The following is a 21,246-nucleotide window of genomic DNA, read 5'->3' on the forward strand; positions in this document are numbered from 1 at the left end:
CTAGCGCGCTAGGGTCCCAAGCTCTAAGTTGGCCCTGGGACCCCGACTGCTTGTTACAGGCTGTTTATATAGGCAAACACAAGTTCAAACACAGCTTATGGCGCGAAATTCAAACAAAGCTTAAGGCGCAAAATGATTGGGTCTAGCTATGGCCTGAGCAAGGTGTCTTATGCTAATTGGTTAGAGCAGGACCTTATGAGGTTTTTTTCCTGGAGTTGTTGATTCCGGGAACTTCAAGGCAGGGTGGGACCCCCGGAATTGGCAGGGTAGGACCCCATGAGGTTGTTTCCCGAAATTGGCAGGGTAGGACCCTATCAGGGTGGGTCCCTATCGAGGCAGGGTAGGACCCTATCCAGAGCCACCTGGTGTTAATTTTTTTCTATATGAAGCCTAGTTTCTAAGTTTTATGAGGCCTAGTTTCACCTGAACATCATTGTTACCCTGTTCTTTTTTTAAGATGTCCAGATTTCATATTGTTGAAACACACATGCTCTACAAACAGTTTGTCCAGTTGATACAATCACAGGGTCCTGAGGCGACATTCATCCTCCTCAGTTTACAAAGAAGATGACAGGATTAAGAGAGTAATGACAGGCATAGGAAATCACAAGGGTGTTCATTGGGGAAGTGATAAGTGTCCATGAAATCTTCACAATTTATGTTCAGAGATTACAGTAAAGACAGGTGTAAGAAATTATAAAAGTATTAATTTGGGGAACTAATAAATGTCCATGAAATCTTCACAATTTATGTTCATCTGCCGCGGCTTCAGTTGGTCCCTCTATTCGGGGTCCCTGACTTCCCGCAACAAAGGGGGACAGATGGCTTCAGCCCATAAGTTCGAGACCAGCCTGGGCAACGTGGTAGAACCCTGTCTCTTACAAAACATTAATCAGGTGTGGTGGTGCGTGTCTGTAGTCCTTGCTACTTGGGAGACTTTAGGTGGAAGTATTACTTGGGCCTGGGAGGTCAAGGCTGCAGTGAGCTATGATTGTACCACTGCACTTCAACCTGGATGACAGAGTGAGACTCTATCTCAAAAAAGAAAACAAAAAGATTCATTCTAAGTGCATAATAGATCAATGGATTTTAATTTCACGGTATGGTAAGTTCATTGTTATGGTTATGGATTCCACATTTCAACTAATGTTGAAAAAACTACCATGTTTTGGCTGGGCGCTGTGGCTCATGTCTGTAATCCCAGCACTTTGGGAGGCCAAGAGGGGTGGATTGCCTGAGGTCAGGAGTTTGAGACCAGTCTGGCCAATGTGGTAAAACCCCGTCTCTACTAAAAATACAAAAAAAAAATTAGCCAGGCGTGGTGGCACGCGCCTGTAATCCCAGCTACTCAGGAGGCTGAGGCAGGGGAATTGCTTGAACCAGGGAGGTGGAGGTTGCAGTGAGCCAAGATTGCGCCACTGCACTCCAGCCTGGGCGACAGAACAAGACTCCGTCTCAAAAAAAACAAAACAAAACAAAACAAAACTACCATGTTTTGAGTTTTGGTATAATATAAAAAGAGACTATCCATAATTTTTTTTAAAGGCTAGTTAAGTAAAGCAGTGGGAGTGGAGAAGGAACAAAGAAATCTATAACTGGTTATAATGAATTAATTGTAAACATCACTGCACTTGGACCAGCCTATCCACAATTATTTGAAGAAGATATTACAATGCTCCTCTATTTTCCTTCTGCATATTTGTGAGGTTGGATTTTATTTATGCACTCCGACTAAATGAATATATTGCAAGACATTTAAAATATTTGAAAAAATGCAAAACAGTGCCAGTCTTCGCTAATTTTTTTATTAATAACTTTTATTTTTTTTTAGAGATGGGACCTTACTCTGTTGCCCACACTGGAGTGCAGCTCACTGTACTCTTAGCTCACTGCAGCCCAAGCTCCTCGGGTCAGGCAGCCCTCCCCATCTCAGCCTTCCAAGTAGCTGGGACTACAGGCATGCACTACGACACCTGGTTTTTTAAAAACTTTTTAAGAGATGGAGTCACACTATGTTGTCTAGGCTAGTCTTGAATGCCTGACCTCCATCTGTCCTCCTGCCTTAGCTTCTTCAGTTGCTGGGGTTACAGGCATGAGCCACCATGACCAGCTAAATTTTTTTAACCATGTAGTTACTTTTCATAAAAATATGCAAGGCCAGGATGGTGGTAAGCACTTGAGCCCAGGAGTACTACGATATATTGTACTATGGTTGTGCCTATGACTAGCCGTAGGGAAGCTCCATCTTTTTTTTTTTTTTTTTTTTTTGAGATGGAGTCTTTCTCTGTTGCCCAGACTGGAGTGCAGTGGCATGATCTTGGCTTACTGCAACCTCTACCTCCCAGGTTCAAGCAACTTTTCTGCCTCAGCCTTCCAAGTAGCTGGGACTACAGGCACACGCTACCACGCCGGGCTAATTTTTGTATTTGTAGTAGAGACGGAGTTTCACCATGTTGGCCAGGATGGTCTCGAATTCCTGACCTCAAGTGATCCATCCACCTCAGCCTCCCAAAGTACTGGGATTACAGGCATAAGCCAATGCGCCTGGCCAGGAAACTCCATCTTTAAGATAAATAAATAAAATCAAAAAAATAAAAATACTCAAATTATGTTCAATAAAATGGGATTATTATCATTATTATTGTTATTTAGATGGAGTCTCACTCTGTCACCCAGGCTGGAGAGCAGTAGTGCGATCTCAACTCACTGCAACCTTTGCCACCTGGATTCAAGCGATTCTCATGCTTCAGCCTCCCAAGTAGCTGGGAGGGATTACAGCATTGTGCCACCATCCCCAGCTAATTTTTTGTATTTTTAGTAGAGATAGGGTTTCACCGTGTTGGCCAGGCTGTTCTCTAACTCCTAATTTCAGGTGAACCACCCACCTCGGCCTCCCAAAGTGCTGAGATTACAGTCGTGAGCCATCACACCCAGCCTATTGTTATTTTTAAATGAATTAATACATATTTTAAAATATTTTCACTTCAAATTTGCAGTGTGGTTAATGACCGATATAACACATATTAACAAAAGCTCTTTGGGGTCTTCAATAATTTTTAAGAGAATAAAGAATTCTGGGCTGGGTGTGGTGGCTCACGCCTGTAATCCCAGCATTTGGGAGGCTGAGGTGGGCGGATCACAAGGTCAAGAGATCGAGACCAGCCTGGCCAACATGGTGAAACCCCATCTCTACTGAAAATACAAAAATTAGCTGGGTGTGGTGGTGCACACCTGTAGTCCCAGCTACTTGGGAGGCTAAGGCAGGAGAATCACTTGAACCTGGGAGGTGGAAGTTGCAGCGAGAATCTGTCTCAAAAAAAAAAAAAAAATAGAATTCTGGAGACTCCAGAATTTGAGAACCACTGCCCTATAGCATTGTATCACTGTCTTTTAAATTTATTTTTTTTTAATTGAAATACAATTTAGTCTGGGTGAGGTGGCTCAGGCCTGTAATCCCAGCACTTTGGGAAGCCGAGGTGGGTGGTTCACTTGAGATTAGGAGTTTTACCTGCCTGGCCAACATGGCAAAATCCCGTTTATACTTAAAATATACAAAAAATTAGCCAGGCATAGTGGTGGATTCCTGTAATCCCAGATACTCAGGAGGGTGAGGTGGGAGAATCACTTGAACCTGGGAGGCAGAGGTTGCAGTGAGCCAAGATCACTCCACTGCACTCCAGCCTGGGCTACAGAGCGAGACTCTGTCTCAAAAAAAAAAAAAATATATATATATATATGTATATACACACACACACACACACACACGTTGTAACCGACACTCCATCCAATCTATAGAACGTGTCCATCACCAGAGAAAGTTCCCTTTTGCTGTTTTCCAGTCAATCCTCCACTCCCTTTTCTTGAGAAAAACACTTGTGTTTTCTATCACCATAGCTTAATTTTGCCCATTTTAGTTTTCATATAGATAGAACCACATAGTTTAGATTCCTTTTTTTTTTTTTTTTTTTGAGGCGGAGTCTTGCTCTGTCACCCATGCTGGAGTGCGGTGGTGCAATCTCGGCTCACTGCAACCTCCGCCTCCCAGGTTCAAGCAGTTCTCCTTCCTCAGCTTCCTGAGTAGTTGGGACTACAGGTGTGCGCCACCACGACCAGCTATTTTTATTTTTATTTTTTTTGTATTATTAGTAAAGATGAGGTTTCACCATGTTGACTAGGCTGGTCTTGAACCCCTGACCTCGTGATGCACCCGCCTCGGCCTCCCCAAGTGCTGGGATTACAGGCGTGAGCCACCGCGCCTGGCCAGATTCTTTTATGTCTGGCTTCTTCACTCATGTCGAAGGTAAATACAACTGGACATTACTCAGAGCAGTGAAAACAGGTTTTATTTAATAACTACTGAGGGAAAAGAGCTGAGCTCCATTCTGATTTGTGTGGGGATGACCCCACATTTTAAAGGGAGAGGAGAGAGGGGAGCTTAATAGAGTCAGAGCAGTGAAAAAGTACAAAGAGTTAATCAATGTAAATGTGATTAGTCTAGCTGTGTCTGATAGCTGACAGTTATGGATATTAGGATTCTTTCCTCCCACAGAGGCTGGGAGACAAAGGCCCCATCCTTCCCATTGATTACATTTCAAAGGAATGGCCCTTGGGTTTTTGAGGAAGACATTTATAAGTATTTAAGAGATACATATTCATATTTGTAAGCCCTTCTTAGTACCTGCTCTAAGGAAATTTAGGGGCCTACATAAGGTGTTTGCTAGAACAAACATATTCTCCTGGCCATGATGCTCTTTCTCAGGCAGGCATTTTAATGAAGCACGGAGGGTTAGGCTCATCCTAGGGACCCGACCCTCTCCTTCCCCACTTTTTTTTTTTTTTTTCGTTTTTTGAGTTTTGTTCTTGTTGCCCAGGCTGGAATGCAGTGGCACGATCTTGGCTCACTGCAACCTCTACCTCCCGGGTTCAAGCGATTCTCCTGCCTCAGCCTCCTGAGTAGATGGGTTTACAGGTGCGCGCCACCAAGCCCAGCTAATTTTTTGTGTTTTAGTAGAGATGAGGTTTCATCATGTTGGCCAGGATGGTCTCTATCTCCTGACCTTGTGATCCACTCGCCTCGGCCTCCCGAAGTGCTGGGATTACAGGCATGAGCCACTGCGCCTGGCCTCCGGTTTTTTCTTTTAAGTGTAACCGCCCAATGGGTTCACTTTGCCCGCTGCCAAGACAGAGCCGATTCATCAAGATGGGAGAATTGCAATGGAGAAAGAGTAATTTATGCAGAGCTGGTTGTGCATGAGACCGGAGTTTTATTACTCAAATCAGTCTCCCCGAGGTTTCGGGGATCAGTTTTTAAAGACAATTTCACGGGTAGGGGCTTGGGAAGTGGATGCTACTGATTGGTCAGGTTGGAGATGGAATCACAGGGGATTGAAGTGAGTTTTTCTTGCTGTCTTCCTATGTGGGACGGCAAAACTGGTTGAGCCAGCTTTCCAGTTTGGGTGGTGTCAGCTGATCCATGGAGGGCAGGGTCTGCAAAATATCTCAAGTATTGATCTTAGGTTTTGCAATAGTGATGTTATCCACAGGAGCAATTTGGGGAGGTTCAGACTCTTGGAACTAGAGGCTACATGACCCTTAAACTCCAATTTCTAATCTTGTAGCTAATTTGTTAGTCCTTGAAAGGCATTCTGGTTGGTCCCCAGGCAAGAAGAGGGTCTTTTTGGGAAAGGGCTGTTATTGTTTCAGAGTCTAACCATGAACTGAATTCCTTCCCAAAGTTAGTTCGGCCCACCAGAAATGAACAAGGACAGCTTAAAGGTTAGAAGCAAGATGGAGTCAGTTAGGTCTGATTTCTTTCACTGTCATAATTTCCTCAGTTATAATTTTGCAAAGGCAGTTCCAAGTGAAGGAATCATATTAATGATCTCCAAGAATTCCTTCTAGCCGTAATATTCTATGATCCTAAGTGGGAAGAATTGATGAAAGCCATGATGTGGGCTAGGCGCAGTGGCTCACGCCTGTGATCCCAGCACTTTAGGAGGCTGAGGTGGGTGGATCACCTGAAGTCAAGAGTTCAAGGGCAGCCTGGCCAACATGGTGAAACCTCACCTCTACTAAAAGTACAAAAATTACCCAGGTGTGGTGGCATACGCCTGTAATACCAGCTACTCAGGAGGCTGAGGCAGGAGAATCGTTTGAACCCTGAAGGCAGAGGCTGCAGTGAGCCAAGATCGTGCCACTGCACTCCAGCCTGGATGACAGAGTGAAACTCCATCTAAAAAAAAAAAAAAAGATATGGCTTAAGAATAGACTCTAAAAATGTTGAGAGGAGATATCCAATGGGAGTGTACTATGGTACCGTTTGTTACTTTCTGGTTTTCCTGTGGAAATATCCGGAAAAAGCTCGTATATTGTGGAGTTTATTTTCTAAATTGATTTTACCTAGGATTAGGTTCACTGTAAAAGAAAAGGTGAGACAGAAACCTGGAATTTTATTTTATTTATTTATTTAATTTGAGATGGAGTCTTGCTCTGTTGCCCAGGCTAGAGTGCAGTGGCTCAATCTCAGCTCTCTGTCTCAAAAAAAAAAAAAAAGATTCCAACAAAGCAAAGCAATTAGCTTTGTTGAGTAAATAGATAGCAAAAGGTGTGGATGGACTGGCCTACGTTTTCTTGCTCTTTAAAGATGATATTCCTAATAATAACGGACTAGAGTTATTTTGTGTGTGTGATTTGAGAGTGAAGTTTAGTGTCTTATAAGTGTTTTTCCCTCTCTCCCTCAGATTTGGATCATACAGCGGATGTCCAGTGAGTATAGTGGGAGTTCATTCCTTTGAAACCATGTCAATAGGAAGACTGAATGTTTTAATCTTGGTATCCCTATCTTTAATTTTTCCCCTCTCATTTTGGTTCCTACACAATATGAAAATCATGGTTTAAAAGCACCCAGTTTTGCAGGGTTCAGTGGCTCAGTGAGCCAAGATCACACCACTGCATTCCAGCCTGGGTGACAGAGAGAGACCCCATCTCAAAAAATAAAAATAAGGCTGGGCACAGTGGCTCACGCCTATAATCCCAGCACTTTGGGAGGCTGAGGCAGATGGATCATGAGGTCAGGAGTTCGAGACCAGCCTGACCAACATGGTAAAACCCCGTCTCTACTAAAAATACAAAAATTAGCCAGGCGTGGTGGTGTGCGCCTGTAATCCCAGCTACTTGTGAGGCTGAGGCAGGAGAATCGCTTGAACCGAGGAGGCGGGGGTTGCAGTCACCCGAGTTCGTACCACTGCACTCCAGCTTGGGCGACAGAGTGAGACTCAGTCTAAAAAACATAAATAAATAATAAAAATAAAAGCACCCAGTTGCAGTGCCATTAAATTGATTGAGGCCTTAAAATTTGTATTTATCATACTGAATTTATTTTGACTTTGCTTGCTATCAAGTTTTCTTTCTCACGGTGGATTATATTACACCGAGCATGAATGTGCTTCTTTAGGTTACACGCGTGGGGAGATACTCTGGAGGAAGCATTCGAGCAATGTGCAATGGCCATGTTTGGTTACATGACAGATACTGGGACAGTGGAGCCCCTCCAAACAGTAGAAGTAGAAACCCAAGGTAAATGATTTATTCACAAGGAAGAAATTGTTATACAGTATTGTATACAATTGTGCAGTATTTTACATAATATGAGTATTATTTTCACAAAAAGAACCAGAAAATTAATGATGAGTCTTTTCTTTCTCTTTCAACTGACCTAGACATTTATTGCACTTTTAAATTCAAGTATGTTTTTAGAGACCAGAATTATTAAACATACTATTATGGCTGTTTTGATCCTGTGTAGGAGATGACTTACAGTCTCTTCTGTTTCACTTTTTGGATGAATGGCTTTATAAGTTCAGTGCTGATGAATTCTTCATACCCCGGGTAAGCAAAGGTTTTTCTTTTTTATTGAGCAAATGGATTCTTAGTTCATATTTTAAAATAGAACAGATGATTTAAAATAGGACATGTAAAACAAAACAAATCCATACAAATAAGACGATACTAATTTGCAGAAATCATAATGACCACGGGTACTTCCTGGTTAACCTGCATTTGCCTATGTGTGAACATTTTGTATTTAGATCTCATGTATTTGTCACTAATCAGGATTGTGTGATAAAAAGGTACCTACAGTTTTCATCCACGTTTTTTTCTGTTTTTGTTTTTGATAGAGACAGGGTGTTGCTATGTCACGGAGGCTGGTCTTGAACTCCTAGCCTCCAGCAATCCTCCTGTCTCAATTTTGCAAAGTGGTGGGACTACAGGTGTGAGCATTGCACGCAGCCTCATCCACACTTTTTATATGTCCCAAGTTTGAGCTATATTTATGTCCATCCATTGTTCCTTTTGTTCCATTTGAAATGTAGTAGCCCTGTCACATTGGCCTAAGTTAAACAATTGCAGCTTTTAGTTTTCCTTAACATGAAAAAAGGAAAAGCCAAATGGAGATTGCTTGCTGCTGTCATCCTTTAGAAGGGAACACATCTGCAATGTCATTGTTATTTAACAGAGATGGCACTCTCTGCTTTTATAATTCCTCCATTCTCTGCTTTACCAGCTTCACTGCTTATACTCACTCTATCAACTGACTCACTCACCCTACAGAGTTCAAGTGCCTACCAGTATTTTATTAGGCTCAGAGTGATTGAAATCCTATGTCCTCCTCCACCATATATCTATTTTCCCCCAGCATTAAACAACAGCTTTTATTGAAGTGGCAGTGTACAGCAGCAGTGGAGGTACTGCCCCCTGCAGAGCAGGGCTACCCTATAGGCAGTGTGTCCAGAGTAGTCCTCTAACATATATCTTGCAGAGAAATTCTTTTGACTCATATTTTTGGATCTTACATCCTTCTAGAATGCCTCCCTTGAATATGTAAGAAAAAACTTATTTCCTTGAAATATATTTAATACTCAGCTTGGGCAACATGGCAAAACTCCCTCTCTGAAAACAAACAAACAAACAATAATAATCTGGTGGCACATGCCTGTGGTCCCATCTACTCCAGAAGCTGAGGTGGGAGGATTGCTTGAGCTTGGGAGGTGAAGGTTGCAGTGAGCCAAGATCATGCCAGGGCATTCCAGCCTGGGCAACAGAGCGAAACCTTGTCTCAAAAAAAACAAAAACTAAAAAACCCATATACATATATATCTCATTTGTTGTCCTATTTAAGCTAATATTTTAATTTTCTTTGCTTCACAGAAGTTGTATGCTATTGTTTTCTAGAAAAGGTTGTAAAGGCCAGGCGTGGTGGCTCACGCCTGTAATTCCAGCACTTTGGGAAGCTGAGGTGGGTGGATCACCTGAGGTCAGGAGTTCAAGACCAGTCTGACCAATAAGGTGAAACCCCATCTCTACTAAAAATACAAAAAAATGGATTGGCCGGGCGTGGTGGCAAGCACCTGTAGTCCCAGCTACTTGGCGGGCTGAGACAGGAGAATTGCTTGAACCTGGGAGGCGGATGTTGTAGTGAGCCGAGACCATGCCACTGCACTCCAGCCTGGGCGACAGAGTAAGACTCCGTCTCAGAAAAAAAAAAAAAAAAAAAAAGAGTTGTACAGGTTTTTAGTAGATGGTCCAAAAAAACAAAACAAAACAAAAAGATTTTTAGTAGATGGTCTATTATGAGCTTTTTTAATTAAAATTTTTTTTTCCTCTCTAGGAAGTGAAAGTACTTAGTATTGATCAAAGAAATTTCAAATTACGATCAATTGGGTAAGTTTTGAAAATCTTTTAAGTACCAAGTTAAAGTTATATTCTTCATTGAATTCAATGGGCAAGGAAACAGAGGGCCACTTGCAGATTGAGTTTTGTGGGATGCCTAAGGACTTGGAAGGACCAGAAACTTATCAAAATAAAGTTGATTTTAATTGTTAAATCTGATTCCCAATTTGTTGATTTTTAGGGAGAGAATACAAATAATTGCTAAATGGCACAGCATAAAGCCCAGCTTAGTGGATGGGAAACACTGACACATTTTTTTCTCATACATTCTCACTTTTAGACCTATTTAAATCAGTTCTTTCTACTAACAAATCGTACTTTTCTTTTCCTGCCAGAGTTTGCAAACACTTAATTAGGTCACTTTGACTGGACTTGTCTCTCAGGTTTCTTTAGTCACTTAATTATATTTTTTAGGTTTTTAAATTTTTTTTTTTTAGATAAGGTCTTGTTCTGTCACCCAGGCTGGAATACAGTGGTGCGGTCACGGCTCATTGCAGCTTCAGCCTCCTGGGCTCAAGGGATCCTCCCACCTCAGCCTCCTGAATAGCTGGGACCACCAAGTGCACCACTACGCCTGACTGACTCTTTTGTTTTCTGAAGAGATGGGGTCTCCCCATGTTGCCCAGGCTGGTCTCAAACTCCTGGGCTCAGACTGTCCCCTGGCCTCAGCCTCCCAAAGTGCTGAGATAACAGGCATGAGCCACTGTTCCTGGCCCTCCTAGGTTACTTTTACATACAACTTTTAAATTTTATTTTCATTTATTTTTTATTTATTTGGCTTTTTTTGAGACAGAGTCTTGCTCTGTTGCTCAGGCTAGAGTGCAGTGGCGTGATCTCAGCTCACTGCAACCTCCACCTCCTGGGTTCAAGTGATTCTTCTGCCTCAGCTTCCCGAGTAGCTGAGATTATAGGTGCCTGCCACCATGCCCAGCTAATTTTTTGTATTTTTAGTATAGACGGTGTTTCACCATGTTGGCCAGACTGGTCTCAAACTCTTGACCTCAGGTGATCTGTCCACCTCGGCCCTCCCGAAGTGCTGAGATTACAGGCCTGAGCCACTGCGCCCGGCCTCATTTATTTTTTTAGAAATGGGTTCTCATTCATTATGTTGCCCAGGTGTCCTCCAACTCCTGGGCTCAAGTGATCCTCCTGTCTTGGCTTCCTGAGTAGCTGGGACAACAGGTGCACACCACCACACCTGGCTCAATTTAATTTATTGATTTATTTGAGACAGGGTCTTGCCCTGGCCCCCAGGCTGGAGTGCAGTAGTGTAATCATGGCTCACTGCAGCTTTGAACTCCTGGGCTCAAGTGATCTCCTTCCTTAGCCTCCCAAGTACCTGAAATTACAGGTGCGCACTACCGTGCCCAGCTAATTTGTTGTTGTTGTTGAGACAGAGTCTTGCTCTGTTACCCAGGCTGGAGTGCGGTGCTGCAGTCTTGGCTCGATGCAACCTCTGCCTCCAGAGTTCAAGCGATTCTCCTGCCTTAGCCTTCTGAGTAGCTGGGATTACAGGCGCCTGCCACCATGCCTGGCTAATCTCAGCTAATTTTTTATTTTTTATAGAGATGGGGTCTTGCTGTGTTGCTAGGCTGGTCTCTAACTCCTGTGGCCCCATTTTATATTGAATTTCATTCACTTCTTTTTTGTAAAGTGAGATCTTTTATTATCTTCACCTCTGTGTTGTTGTTGTTGTTTAATGAGTAAAGAAACAGACTTGCTGGGTGCGGTGGCTCACGCCTATAATACCAGCCCTTTGGGAGGCCAAGGCGGACGGATCACGAGGTCAAGAGATTGAGGCCATCCTAGTCAACATGGTGGAACCCCATCCCTACTAAAAATACAAAAATTAGCCAGGCGTGGTGGTGGGCACCTGTGACCTGAACTACTCAAGAGGCTGAGGCAGGAGAATCGCTTGAACCCAGGAGGTGGAGGTTGCAGTGAGCCAAGATCGTGCCTCTGCACTCCAGCCTGGCAACAGAGCGAGACTCCGGCTCAAAAAAAAAAAAAAAGAAACAAGCTTGTCCAAAAGTACTAGCTAATATGTGTTTGAACAGAATTTTAAAACTTTGCTCTTTCTACTACACCACGTTGTGATCTTCAGTCACATTAGTGTCAAAGGCAGAGAGGAGACTGATCCCAAGTTCTAAATTACTTTTCTAGGGCCTTCTATATACAGATCATGGATACTTTTAGAAAAGTTGTAAAGCGCAAACCAAGTTTGGAGCGTATTATAGAGTCTAGTATTTTGCCTTTGGTACTCAGACTTGCTTTCTGCAATGGGAGGTATTATTTAATTAGGTTTTTTTTTTTCTTTTTTGTTTCGTTTTTGTTGTTTTTGTTTTGAGAGAGGGTTTTGCTTTGTCTCTCAGCCTGGAGTGCAGTGGCATGATCATGGCTCACTACAACCGTGACCTTTTGGGCTCAAGCAGCCCTCCTACCTCAACCTCCCATGTAGCTAGGACTACAGACATATGCCACCATGCCTGGCTAATTATTATTATTTTTTTTTAAACATTTTTTGTAGAGACAGGGTCTCACTACATTTCCCAGGCTGGCTCTAACTCCTGAGCTCAAGCTATCTTCCTACCTCAGTCTCCCAAAGTGCCGAAATTACAGGTGTGAGCCACTGCACCCAGCCTACTTTAGTTTCATAACTCTGAGGATAGTAAAAATTTTGAATATGTTACTACTCTGTTTTGAAACAATATTTATTAAACAATGTTTATTGAGATTCCACCATAGGTACACTATATTGGGGCACATTTATTTTGAGATCAACTATCAACCTTTTTTAAAGTTTTTTAAATTAATTTTTTTTTTGTTTTTTAGACAGTCTCACTCTGTTGCCCAGGCTGGGAGTGCAATGGCATGATCTTGGTTCACTGCAATGTCCGCCTCCCAGATTGAAACCATTCTTGTGCCTCAGCCTCCCGAGTAGGTGGGGCCACAGGCACATACCACCATGCCTGCCTAATTTTTGTATTTTTAGTAGAGACGAGGTCTCACCATGTTGGCCAGGCTGGTTTTGAACTCCTGGATTTACCTACCTCTGCCTCTCAAAGTGCTGGGATTACAGGTGGGAGCCACCATGCCTGGCCACTATAATTAAATTTTTTTTTTTTTTTGAGACAGAGTCTCGCTCTGTCGCCCGGGCTGGAGTGCAGTGGCATGATCTCAGCTCACTGCAATCTCTGCCTCCTGGGTTCAAGCGATTCTCTTGCCTCAGCTTCCTGAGTAGTTCAGATTACAGGTGCCCACTACCATGCCTGGCTAATTTTTGTATTTTTAGTAGAGACGGAGTTTCACCATGTTGGCCAGGCTGGTCTTGAACTCCTGACCTCAGGTGATCTTCCCGCCTTCGCCACCTAAAGTACTGGGATTACAGGTATGAGCCACCATGTATGACCTTCTTCGTTTTGCTCTGTTGCCTAGGCTGGAGTACAGTGGCATGATCTCAGCTCACTGCAACCTCTGCCTCTTGGGTTGAAGCGATTACCTGCCTCAGCCTCCCAAGTAGCTGGGACTACAGACATGTGCCACCACACCTGGCTAATTTTGTATTTTTAGTAGAGACAGGGTTTCTCCATGTTGGTCAGGCTGGTCTCGATCTCCTGACCTCAGGTGATCCACCCACCTCAGTCTCCCAAAGTGCTGGGATTACAGGCGTGAGCCACCATGCCCAGCCGGTAATTAAAAATTTCTTTTGAGGCAGAGTGTTGCCCTGACACCCAGCCTAGAGTGCAGTGGTGCAATCACAGCTCACTGCAGCCTTGACTTCTGGGCTCAAGCAATCTTCCTGCCTCCTCCTCTTGAGTGGCTAGGACCACAGGCATGTGTCACCACACCCAACCAATTTTTTTTTTTTTTTTTTTAATTTTATGTACAGATGAGGTCTCCCTATGTTGCTCAGGCTGTTCTCAAACTCCTGGGCTCAAGCGATCCTCCCTTTGGCCTCCCAAAGTGCCAGGATTATAGGTGTGAGCCACCACGCCCGGCCTTAACTATCAACCTTGAGAGCAAATAATGACCACTGCGCACACGTCCCTCAACAGCTGTATCTTCTGACACATCAAAGTGAAACAACAGCTCCCTGACCCCACCTGTCTCTTTTGGCTTTCTAGCATGTTAACCACATTTACAAGGCTTATATATAAAGAGAGAACAAATCTTAATCATGTTTTAATTTGTATTCTCAAGGTGGGGAGAAGAATTTTCATTGTCCAAGCACCCTCAGGTATGTTTTAAAATCCAGTCATTAAGAACATGAAAAATTTCCTTACTATAAAGTTCATGTATGTGACAGTCAACTTCAGTTAGTTCTAACTGGTGTAAAGTGGTAAGTTTTTCTCAAAGTTCTCTGACCTGTCTGGATGTATTTTGTTAAAATACTGTGATTATACACACCTGATTTAGTGGATGAGGAGTCAGCATTGGGTTCTAGGGTCAGGTTTGTTCAGATTATTGTGGGATTTGAAATTCCCTTTGCCTTTTTGACCTTTGATTTCTTCTCCTATAATAAAGATGTTGGACTAGATGTTCTCTATTGTACCTTATACTTTCTGTGTGTCTCTAGATTCTGTATTTGCCGACCTGTATGGCGTCACTCTATGATAGGAAATCTATTGGAATAGGAGTTGGCAGGGTTTTTTTTCTGTAAAATGAACAGAAAATGAATGTTTTAAGATTTGTGGGCCAAGAATGACAGAAGAGCAGCTACTCAGTGCTTCTGTTGTAGAACCAAAGCAGCCATAGATAATACTTAAATGAATGAGTTCACTTGTATTCTAGTAAAACTTTTTTATGCCCATTGAAATTTGAATTTCTTACCATTTTCAAATGTAACAGAATGTCATTGTTTTGATTTTCCCCCCCAACCATTTAAAAATGTAAAAATCAGACCAGGCACGGTGGCTCAGACCTGTAATCCCAGCACTTTGGGAGGCCAAGGCAGGCAGATCGCTTGTGGTCAGGAGTTTGAGACCAGCCTGGCCAATATAGTGAAACCTAGCTTCTACTAAAAATACAAAAATTAGCTGGGCGTGGTGGTACGCACCTGTAATCCTAGCTGCTCAGGAGGCTGAGGCAGGAGAATCACTTGAACCTGGGTGGCAGAGGTTGCAGTGAGCTGAGATCATGCCACTGCACTCCAGCCTGGGTGACAGAGCAAGACTGGTCTCAAAAAAATAAAATAAAAATAAATAAATAAAGATATAAATATCACTCTTACTTTATGGGACTGTAGAAAAAGAGGCGATTTGGCCTGTGAGCTATATATATTTTGCTGACCCCTGTGTTTAGGCCAGATACAGTCATAGGTCACTTAACTACTGGGATACATTCTGAGAAATGCATCTTTAGGTGATTACGTCATTGTGCAAACATCATAGAGTGTACTTACACAAACCTAGATGGTATAACCTATGCTATATGGTATAGCCTATCGCTCCTAGGCTACGAACCTGTACAACATGTTACTACACTGAATACTATGGGCAGTTGTTACACATTGGTAAATATTTGTGTGTTGATATTTCTAAATACCAAAAAAAGGTATAGTAAAAATACAGTATTATAGGCTGGGTGTGGTGGCTCACGCCTGTAATCCCAACACTTTGGGAGGCCGAGGTGTGAATCACCTGAGGTCAGGAGTTGGAGACTAGCCTGGCCAACTTGGTGAAACCCTGTCTCTACTAAAAATACAAAAATTAGCTGGGTGTGGTGGTGGGTGCCTGTAATCCCAGCTATGTGGGAGGCTGAGGCAGGAGATTGAACCTGGGAGGCGGAGGTTGCAGTGAGCGGAGATCATGCCCTAGCACTCCAGCCTGGGCAACAAGAGTGAAATACCGTCTCAAAAAAAAAAAAAAAAGGTATTATAATCTTCTCAGACCACCATGCAGTTAATCATTAACCAAAATGTTGTTATGCAGCACAAAACTGTATTCTAAATTCACACTTGCCATTGGAAGTATTCAGACTGAATCATGAGCAAATTAATTTCATTTACTCCTAAGAGTTTTTGTTTATGTGAGACAGTGCCTTGCTATGTTGCCCAGGCTGATCTGAAACTCCTAGGCTCAAGCAATCCCCCCACTTCAGTCTCCTGAATAGCTGAGCTTATAGGTACATACCACCAATTCCAGCTTGGTACTCCTAACAGTTTTTTGTTTTTTTTTTTTTTGAGACGGCGTCTCATGCTATTGCCCAAGCTGGAGTGCAGTGGCACGATCTCGGCTCACTGCAACCTTTGCCTCCCAGGTTCAAGCAATTCTCCTGCCTCAGCTTCCCGAGTAGCTGGGATTACAGGCACATGCCACCATACCCGGATAAGTTTTTGTATTTTTAGTAGAGATGGGGTTTCACCATGTTGGCCAGGCTAGTCTCGAACTCCTGACCTCGGGTGATTCACCTGCCTCAGCCTCCCAAAGGAGGCATGAGCCATCACGCCCAGCCAACAGTTTTTATTATTTCTTTTTTTCGAGACAGTCTCACCCTGTCACCCAGGAGGGAGTGCAGTGACACAATCTCTGCTCACTTCACCCTCCCCCTCCTGGGTTCAAGGGCTTCTCGTGTCTCAGCCTCCCGAGTAGCTGGGATTACAGGCGCATGCAACTATGCCCGACTAATTTTTGTATTTTAGTAGAGATGGGGTTTCACCATGTTGGCCGGGCTGGTTTCAAACTCCCGACCTCAGGTGATCTACCCACCTCGGCCACCCAAAGTGCTGGGATTATAGGCGTGAGCCACCGCACCTAGCTACTTCCTATTTTTTGAATGAATGATCAAATAACTTTTTTTTTTTGAGATAGAATCTCACTCTGTTGCCCAGGCTGGAGTGCAGTAGCGCAATCTCAGCTCACTGCAACCTCCGCCTCCCAGGTTCAAGTGATTCTCCTGTCTTAGCCTCCTGAATAGCTGGGATTACAGGTGCACGCCACCACGCCCTGCTAATTTTTGTATTTTTAGTAGAGGCGGGGTTTCACCATGTTGGTCAGGCTGGTCTCAAACACCTGACTTCAGGTGATCCGCCTGCCTTGGCCTCCCAAAGTGCTGGGATTACAGGCATGAGCCACTGTGCCCAGCCAATCAAACAACTTTTCAAAGCCAAAAGGAATATTTTACAAATAGCTTATTATTATTATTATTATTTTTTTTTTTTTTTGAGACAGAGTCTCGCTCTGTCGCCCAGGCTGGAGTGCAGTGGCACAATCTCGGCTCACTGCAAGCTCCGCCTCCCGGGTTCACGCCATTCTCCTGCCTCAGCCTCCCGAGTAGCTGGGACTACAGGCGCCCGCCCCTGCGCCCGGCTAATTTTTTCTATTTTTAGTAGAGACGGGGTTTCACCATGGTCTCGATCTCCTGACCTTGTGATCCGCCCACCTCGGCCTCCCAAAGTGCTGGGATTACAGGCGTGAGCCACCACGCCCGGCACAAATAGCTTATTAAAACATCTGGTTCCTGAAATATTTCTTGGTTTAAAAATACCTTCCTGGTTTTAATATTGTCTTTACCTTCTCTCCATGAATCCATATTCCATCCATCCATGAGTTTATGCATGCATTCAGCAAATGTTGAATCAAGTGCCTCTAGTGTTTCAGACATTTTTTTACGCACTCAAGGTAGAAATGTAATAGGATAAGTGAAGTCTCTGCCCTCACTGAGTTTAAAACGTAGTGGAATAAGTGAGCCAGACAAACATGTAAACACATAATTTCAGATAGTGACCAGTGCCATCAGGGTAAGGCAAGAGAGATAAGTGAGCATAAATATGGAAGAACTTTCCAGGTGAAGAAACAGGTGTAAAGGCCCTGAAATGAGATAGGTTGTGTTCACGGAACAGCAAGCTGGAGCTGAGAGTGAAGGTGTAATAGTAGCAGATAAGGTTGTAGAGATAGGGCCACAGCCTCTTTGGTAAAATTTGGTAAGGCGGGTATAGGATCGAATACTCATGTATAGAAGTTGGCCTTCTGATGGGAGCAGGGACAAGCCATTCATTGCAGCCAGGGAGGCTAAGGTGAGTACAGATACAGCATGATGGTAGATTTGGTGGTAGGAAGATGCGTCAGTTCTTACTGAGTTGCTCTTACTTTCTCTAGGAAGCACAATTGATTGAGAGTGAGAATGAGGGAGGAATGATCACTAGAGGAGAAGGGAAAGAATTGTCTCAGAGAGTGAAAAAGGGAATTTATTGGTAATTGTAAGATTTTACTGCAAGTGCTGAATTCCTGTTTGAGATGTGTAGACATACACTCAGGGTGATACCAATTAGCATGGTGTGTGCTGCCATAAGCAGACAGTTGAACTTGAATTAGGTTGTGGTTTTGCCAGGTGATTGTGGCAGAGGAGAAAAAGCAGCGGCACTGCCACTTATATCCTTCTGTGAAATCTTCCTTTTTTTGTGTGGTGTACAGCTAGCAAATGTCATTTACGTATTGCTGGATACATTTTATGGTGCACAGAATTACTGTAGATTCCTTTTGGAGCTGGAAAGAACCTAAGAGAACATCTAATTCTGTGGTCTTAAACTGGGGCAGGGTTGGGCAGTGTCATGTATCAGAGACGTGTGGAGAGCTTTTGATCTGGGAAAGTGTATCTTACTCTTCAGCTAGACTTGGAAAGAGAAGAGTCCCAAGAGGTGAAGTGAGTGTTGGCAGCTGAGGAAGAGAATAGGTTGAGTTCCTAAGGCCTAGGTCAGAGTATAAGGAGGTGGTTGGGGTTTCAGAAGGAGCCCCGAGCCAAATAGTAGAAAAGCTTGTGTTGTTTGATTCAACCCATTTTTTTTTTTTTAATCATCCTCAAAAGCTTTTTACTTTTTTTCTTTCCAACTTTTATTTTTAGGTTCATGGGGTGCACATGCAAGTTTGTTACATGGGTACATTGCATGTTGTGGAGGTTTAGTGTACAGATAATTTTTCACCCAGGTAATCAGCGTAATACCTGATAGGCAGTTTTTCAATCAGCAGACCCGGTGTCTTGTTTCCCTCTGTGTTCATGTGTACTCAATGTTTGTGTCCCTCTTAAATATATGGAAACGTGGTATTGGTTTTCTGTTCCTGCACGAATTCACTTAGGATTATGGCCTCCAGCTCCATCCATGTTGTTGCAAAGGACATGATCTCATTCTTTTTTATGGCTGTGTAGTGTTCCATGGTGTATATGTATCACATTTTCTTTATCCAGTCTACCATTGATGGGCATGTGGGTTGATTCTATGTCTTTGCTATTGTGAATAGTACTGCAGTGAACATACCTATGGATGTGTCTTTATGTGATTTAACCCATTTTATCAATGAAAAACTGATGTCCAGATAGGCCAGACAATTTCTATACCCAGCTGGAAACAAAGCCAGGATTAGAGTTCCATGTCCCAACTCCATTGTGCGTGGGTTGCCTCTCATTTTTCTTGGATCCCTGTATACTATGCTAATTTCATAACGAATTGTTTCATGTGAGTTTTTCATTTTCAAAATACCAAAATTTTTACTTTCTGCCGATTGTTGCTAGAGTTAATGATTATGATTTTAATATCCTATTTTCCTATTTTTTTTTCTCTAACCCCAACTTTAGGGAACAGAAGTCAAAGCAATAACATATTCAGCAATGCAGGTGTATGACGAAGAGAAGCCAGAAGTTTTTGTGATCATTGACATTTAAGACACCAAAAAAGAAAAGACTCCTATGAATAACTGCTTTTTTTTTTCCTTTTTTTCCTTTTGAGAAGACACTATGAATTAAATTCTACAGCGTCTTTTGATACGTGGAAATTTGTAGAACAGAAATGTTTTAGTTAAAATGTGACTTTCAGAAAGGGAAAATCAGGGTACAGCCTTAGTCTGTGTTCCCCAAATAATCAGACTTTAAAGAATTCTTCAATCCCCAAGGGACAGTTATGGTCCTTTGATTCTCTGCTGTGGCAGTAGGTGCCTCATGCCCTTCCAGTGCAATGCAAGCCCTCCAGCCTCACCCCAGCGAGGATGTCAGCAGCAGCCTGAGGCTAAATCCAGGTTGAAAAAAGAGTAACTTGAAAAAATATATTTGCACACACAGAATTTTGTTTTTCTTCCAAGTTGGTTAAGACATATATTTTCTTTCTTTCTTTCTTTTTTGTTTTTGAGTTGGTCTTGCTCTGTAGCCCAGGCTGAAGCGCAGTGGCATGATCTCGGCTCACTTCAAGCTCCGCCTCCTGAGTTTACGTCATTCTCCTGCCTCAGCCTTATAGGTAGCTGGGACTATAGGCGCCCGCCACCATGCCCAGCTAATTTTTGTATTTTTAGTAGAGACGGTTTCACCGTGTTAGCCAGGATGGTCTCGATCTCCTGACCTCATGATTCGCCCCCCTTGGCCTCCCAAAGTGCTGAGATTACAGGCATAAGCCACTGCGCCTGGCTACAAGACATATATTTTCTATATATACATCAAGGGAGGTTGTGTTTTAGGTTGCTATAGGACAGGTATCCTGTATTCCAGTTGGTTTTTATAGAGAAACAATTAGACTTCTCTAGATAGAGCCCTGATTTTCTCTTACGCTTTCACTTTTTTAAAAGCACTGATGATATTTCCTATTTTCTCATAAGAAAACGTCAATACTATGCCTTACAAAGAGACTTTTCCTTCTAATGTAGAATTTTATTTGAAAGTGAGTATATGTGTATAACTAGAGAATAAAAGGAGAATTTTTGAAAAATTTATTTATTGTTGTTGTTGTTTAACTACCTAAGTTATTCGTCCTTTTTTTTTTTTTTTTTTTGAGACGGAGTCTCGCTCTGTCACCCCAGCTGGAGTGCAGTGGCCGGATCTCAGCTCACTGCAAGCTCCGCCTCCCGGGTTCCCGCCATTCTCCTGCCTCAGCCTCCCGAGTAGCTGGGACTACAGGCGCCCGCCACCTCGCCCAGCTAGTTTTTTGTATTTTTTAGTAGAGACGGGGTTTCACCGTATTAGCCAGGATGGTCTCGATCTCCTGACCTCGTGATCCACCCGTCTCGGCCTCCCAAAGTGCTGGGATTACAGGCTTGAGCCACCGCGCCCGGCCTATTCGTCCTTTTTTTTTTTTGAGACAGGATCTAGTTCTGTCTCCCAGGCTGGAATGCAGTGGTGCAATCATAGCTTACTGTGACCTCAAACTGCTGGGCTCAAGCAGTCCTTCCAACTCAGCCTCCCAAATAGCTGGAACTACAGGTATGCACCACCATACCTGGCTAAGTTTTAAAATTTTTTTGTAGAGATGCGGTCTCACTATGTTGTCTTGAACTGGTCTTGAACTCCTGGGCTCAAGTGATCTACCTTGGCCTCCCAAAGTGCTGGGATTACAGGTGTGAGCCACTGCACCTGGCCTAACTATTTGTCTTTAAGGAGACATGAGGCCAGGAAAACAACCTTAAAATGATCTGAACTCTTAAAGTAGAAGACTTTTTATAAATGAAATTTAGTTTGATTCACAACTTTTTTCTTGTTTCTATTGATACAGGTACTATCTTTTGGGATCAAGAGTTTGCAAAATTGCTATTTATTCACAAGAAC

The 21,246-nt window shown here is 43.1% G+C and overlaps 1 protein-coding gene across 5 annotated transcripts in view; it reads left to right on the forward strand.

The window, feature by feature from the left end:
- LOC105494647 (zinc finger and BTB domain containing 8 opposite strand) overlaps window positions 1–20,417 on the forward strand; it is a 41,041-nt gene extending 20,624 nt beyond the window's left edge. For 3 of the 5 annotated variants that reach the window (XM_024796867.2, XM_011763265.2, XM_071096760.1), the window contains exons 2-7: window positions 6,741–6,765; window positions 7,454–7,575; window positions 7,805–7,887; window positions 9,668–9,720; window positions 13,930–13,966; window positions 19,297–20,417. In XM_024796867.2, the coding sequence (XP_024652635.1) occupies window positions 7,503–7,575; window positions 7,805–7,887; window positions 9,668–9,720; window positions 13,930–13,966; window positions 19,297–19,383 (333 nt within the window). In that variant the 5' untranslated portion in view covers window positions 6,741–6,765; window positions 7,454–7,502 and the 3' untranslated portion in view covers window positions 19,384–20,417. Of the gene's footprint in view, window positions 1–4,165; window positions 4,301–6,740; window positions 6,766–7,453; window positions 7,576–7,804; window positions 7,888–9,667; window positions 9,721–13,929; window positions 13,967–19,296 lie in introns of those variants that run through there. The other 2 variants (XM_071096756.1, XM_071096749.1) reach the window with 2 other exon arrangements.
- The last annotated feature ends 829 nt before the right edge of the window (window positions 20,418–21,246 follow it).

This window comes from Macaca nemestrina, chromosome 1 (genome assembly GCF_043159975.1).
Source record: "Macaca nemestrina isolate mMacNem1 chromosome 1, mMacNem.hap1, whole genome shotgun sequence".
Classification (NCBI taxonomy): domain Eukaryota; kingdom Metazoa; phylum Chordata; class Mammalia; order Primates; family Cercopithecidae; genus Macaca; species Macaca nemestrina.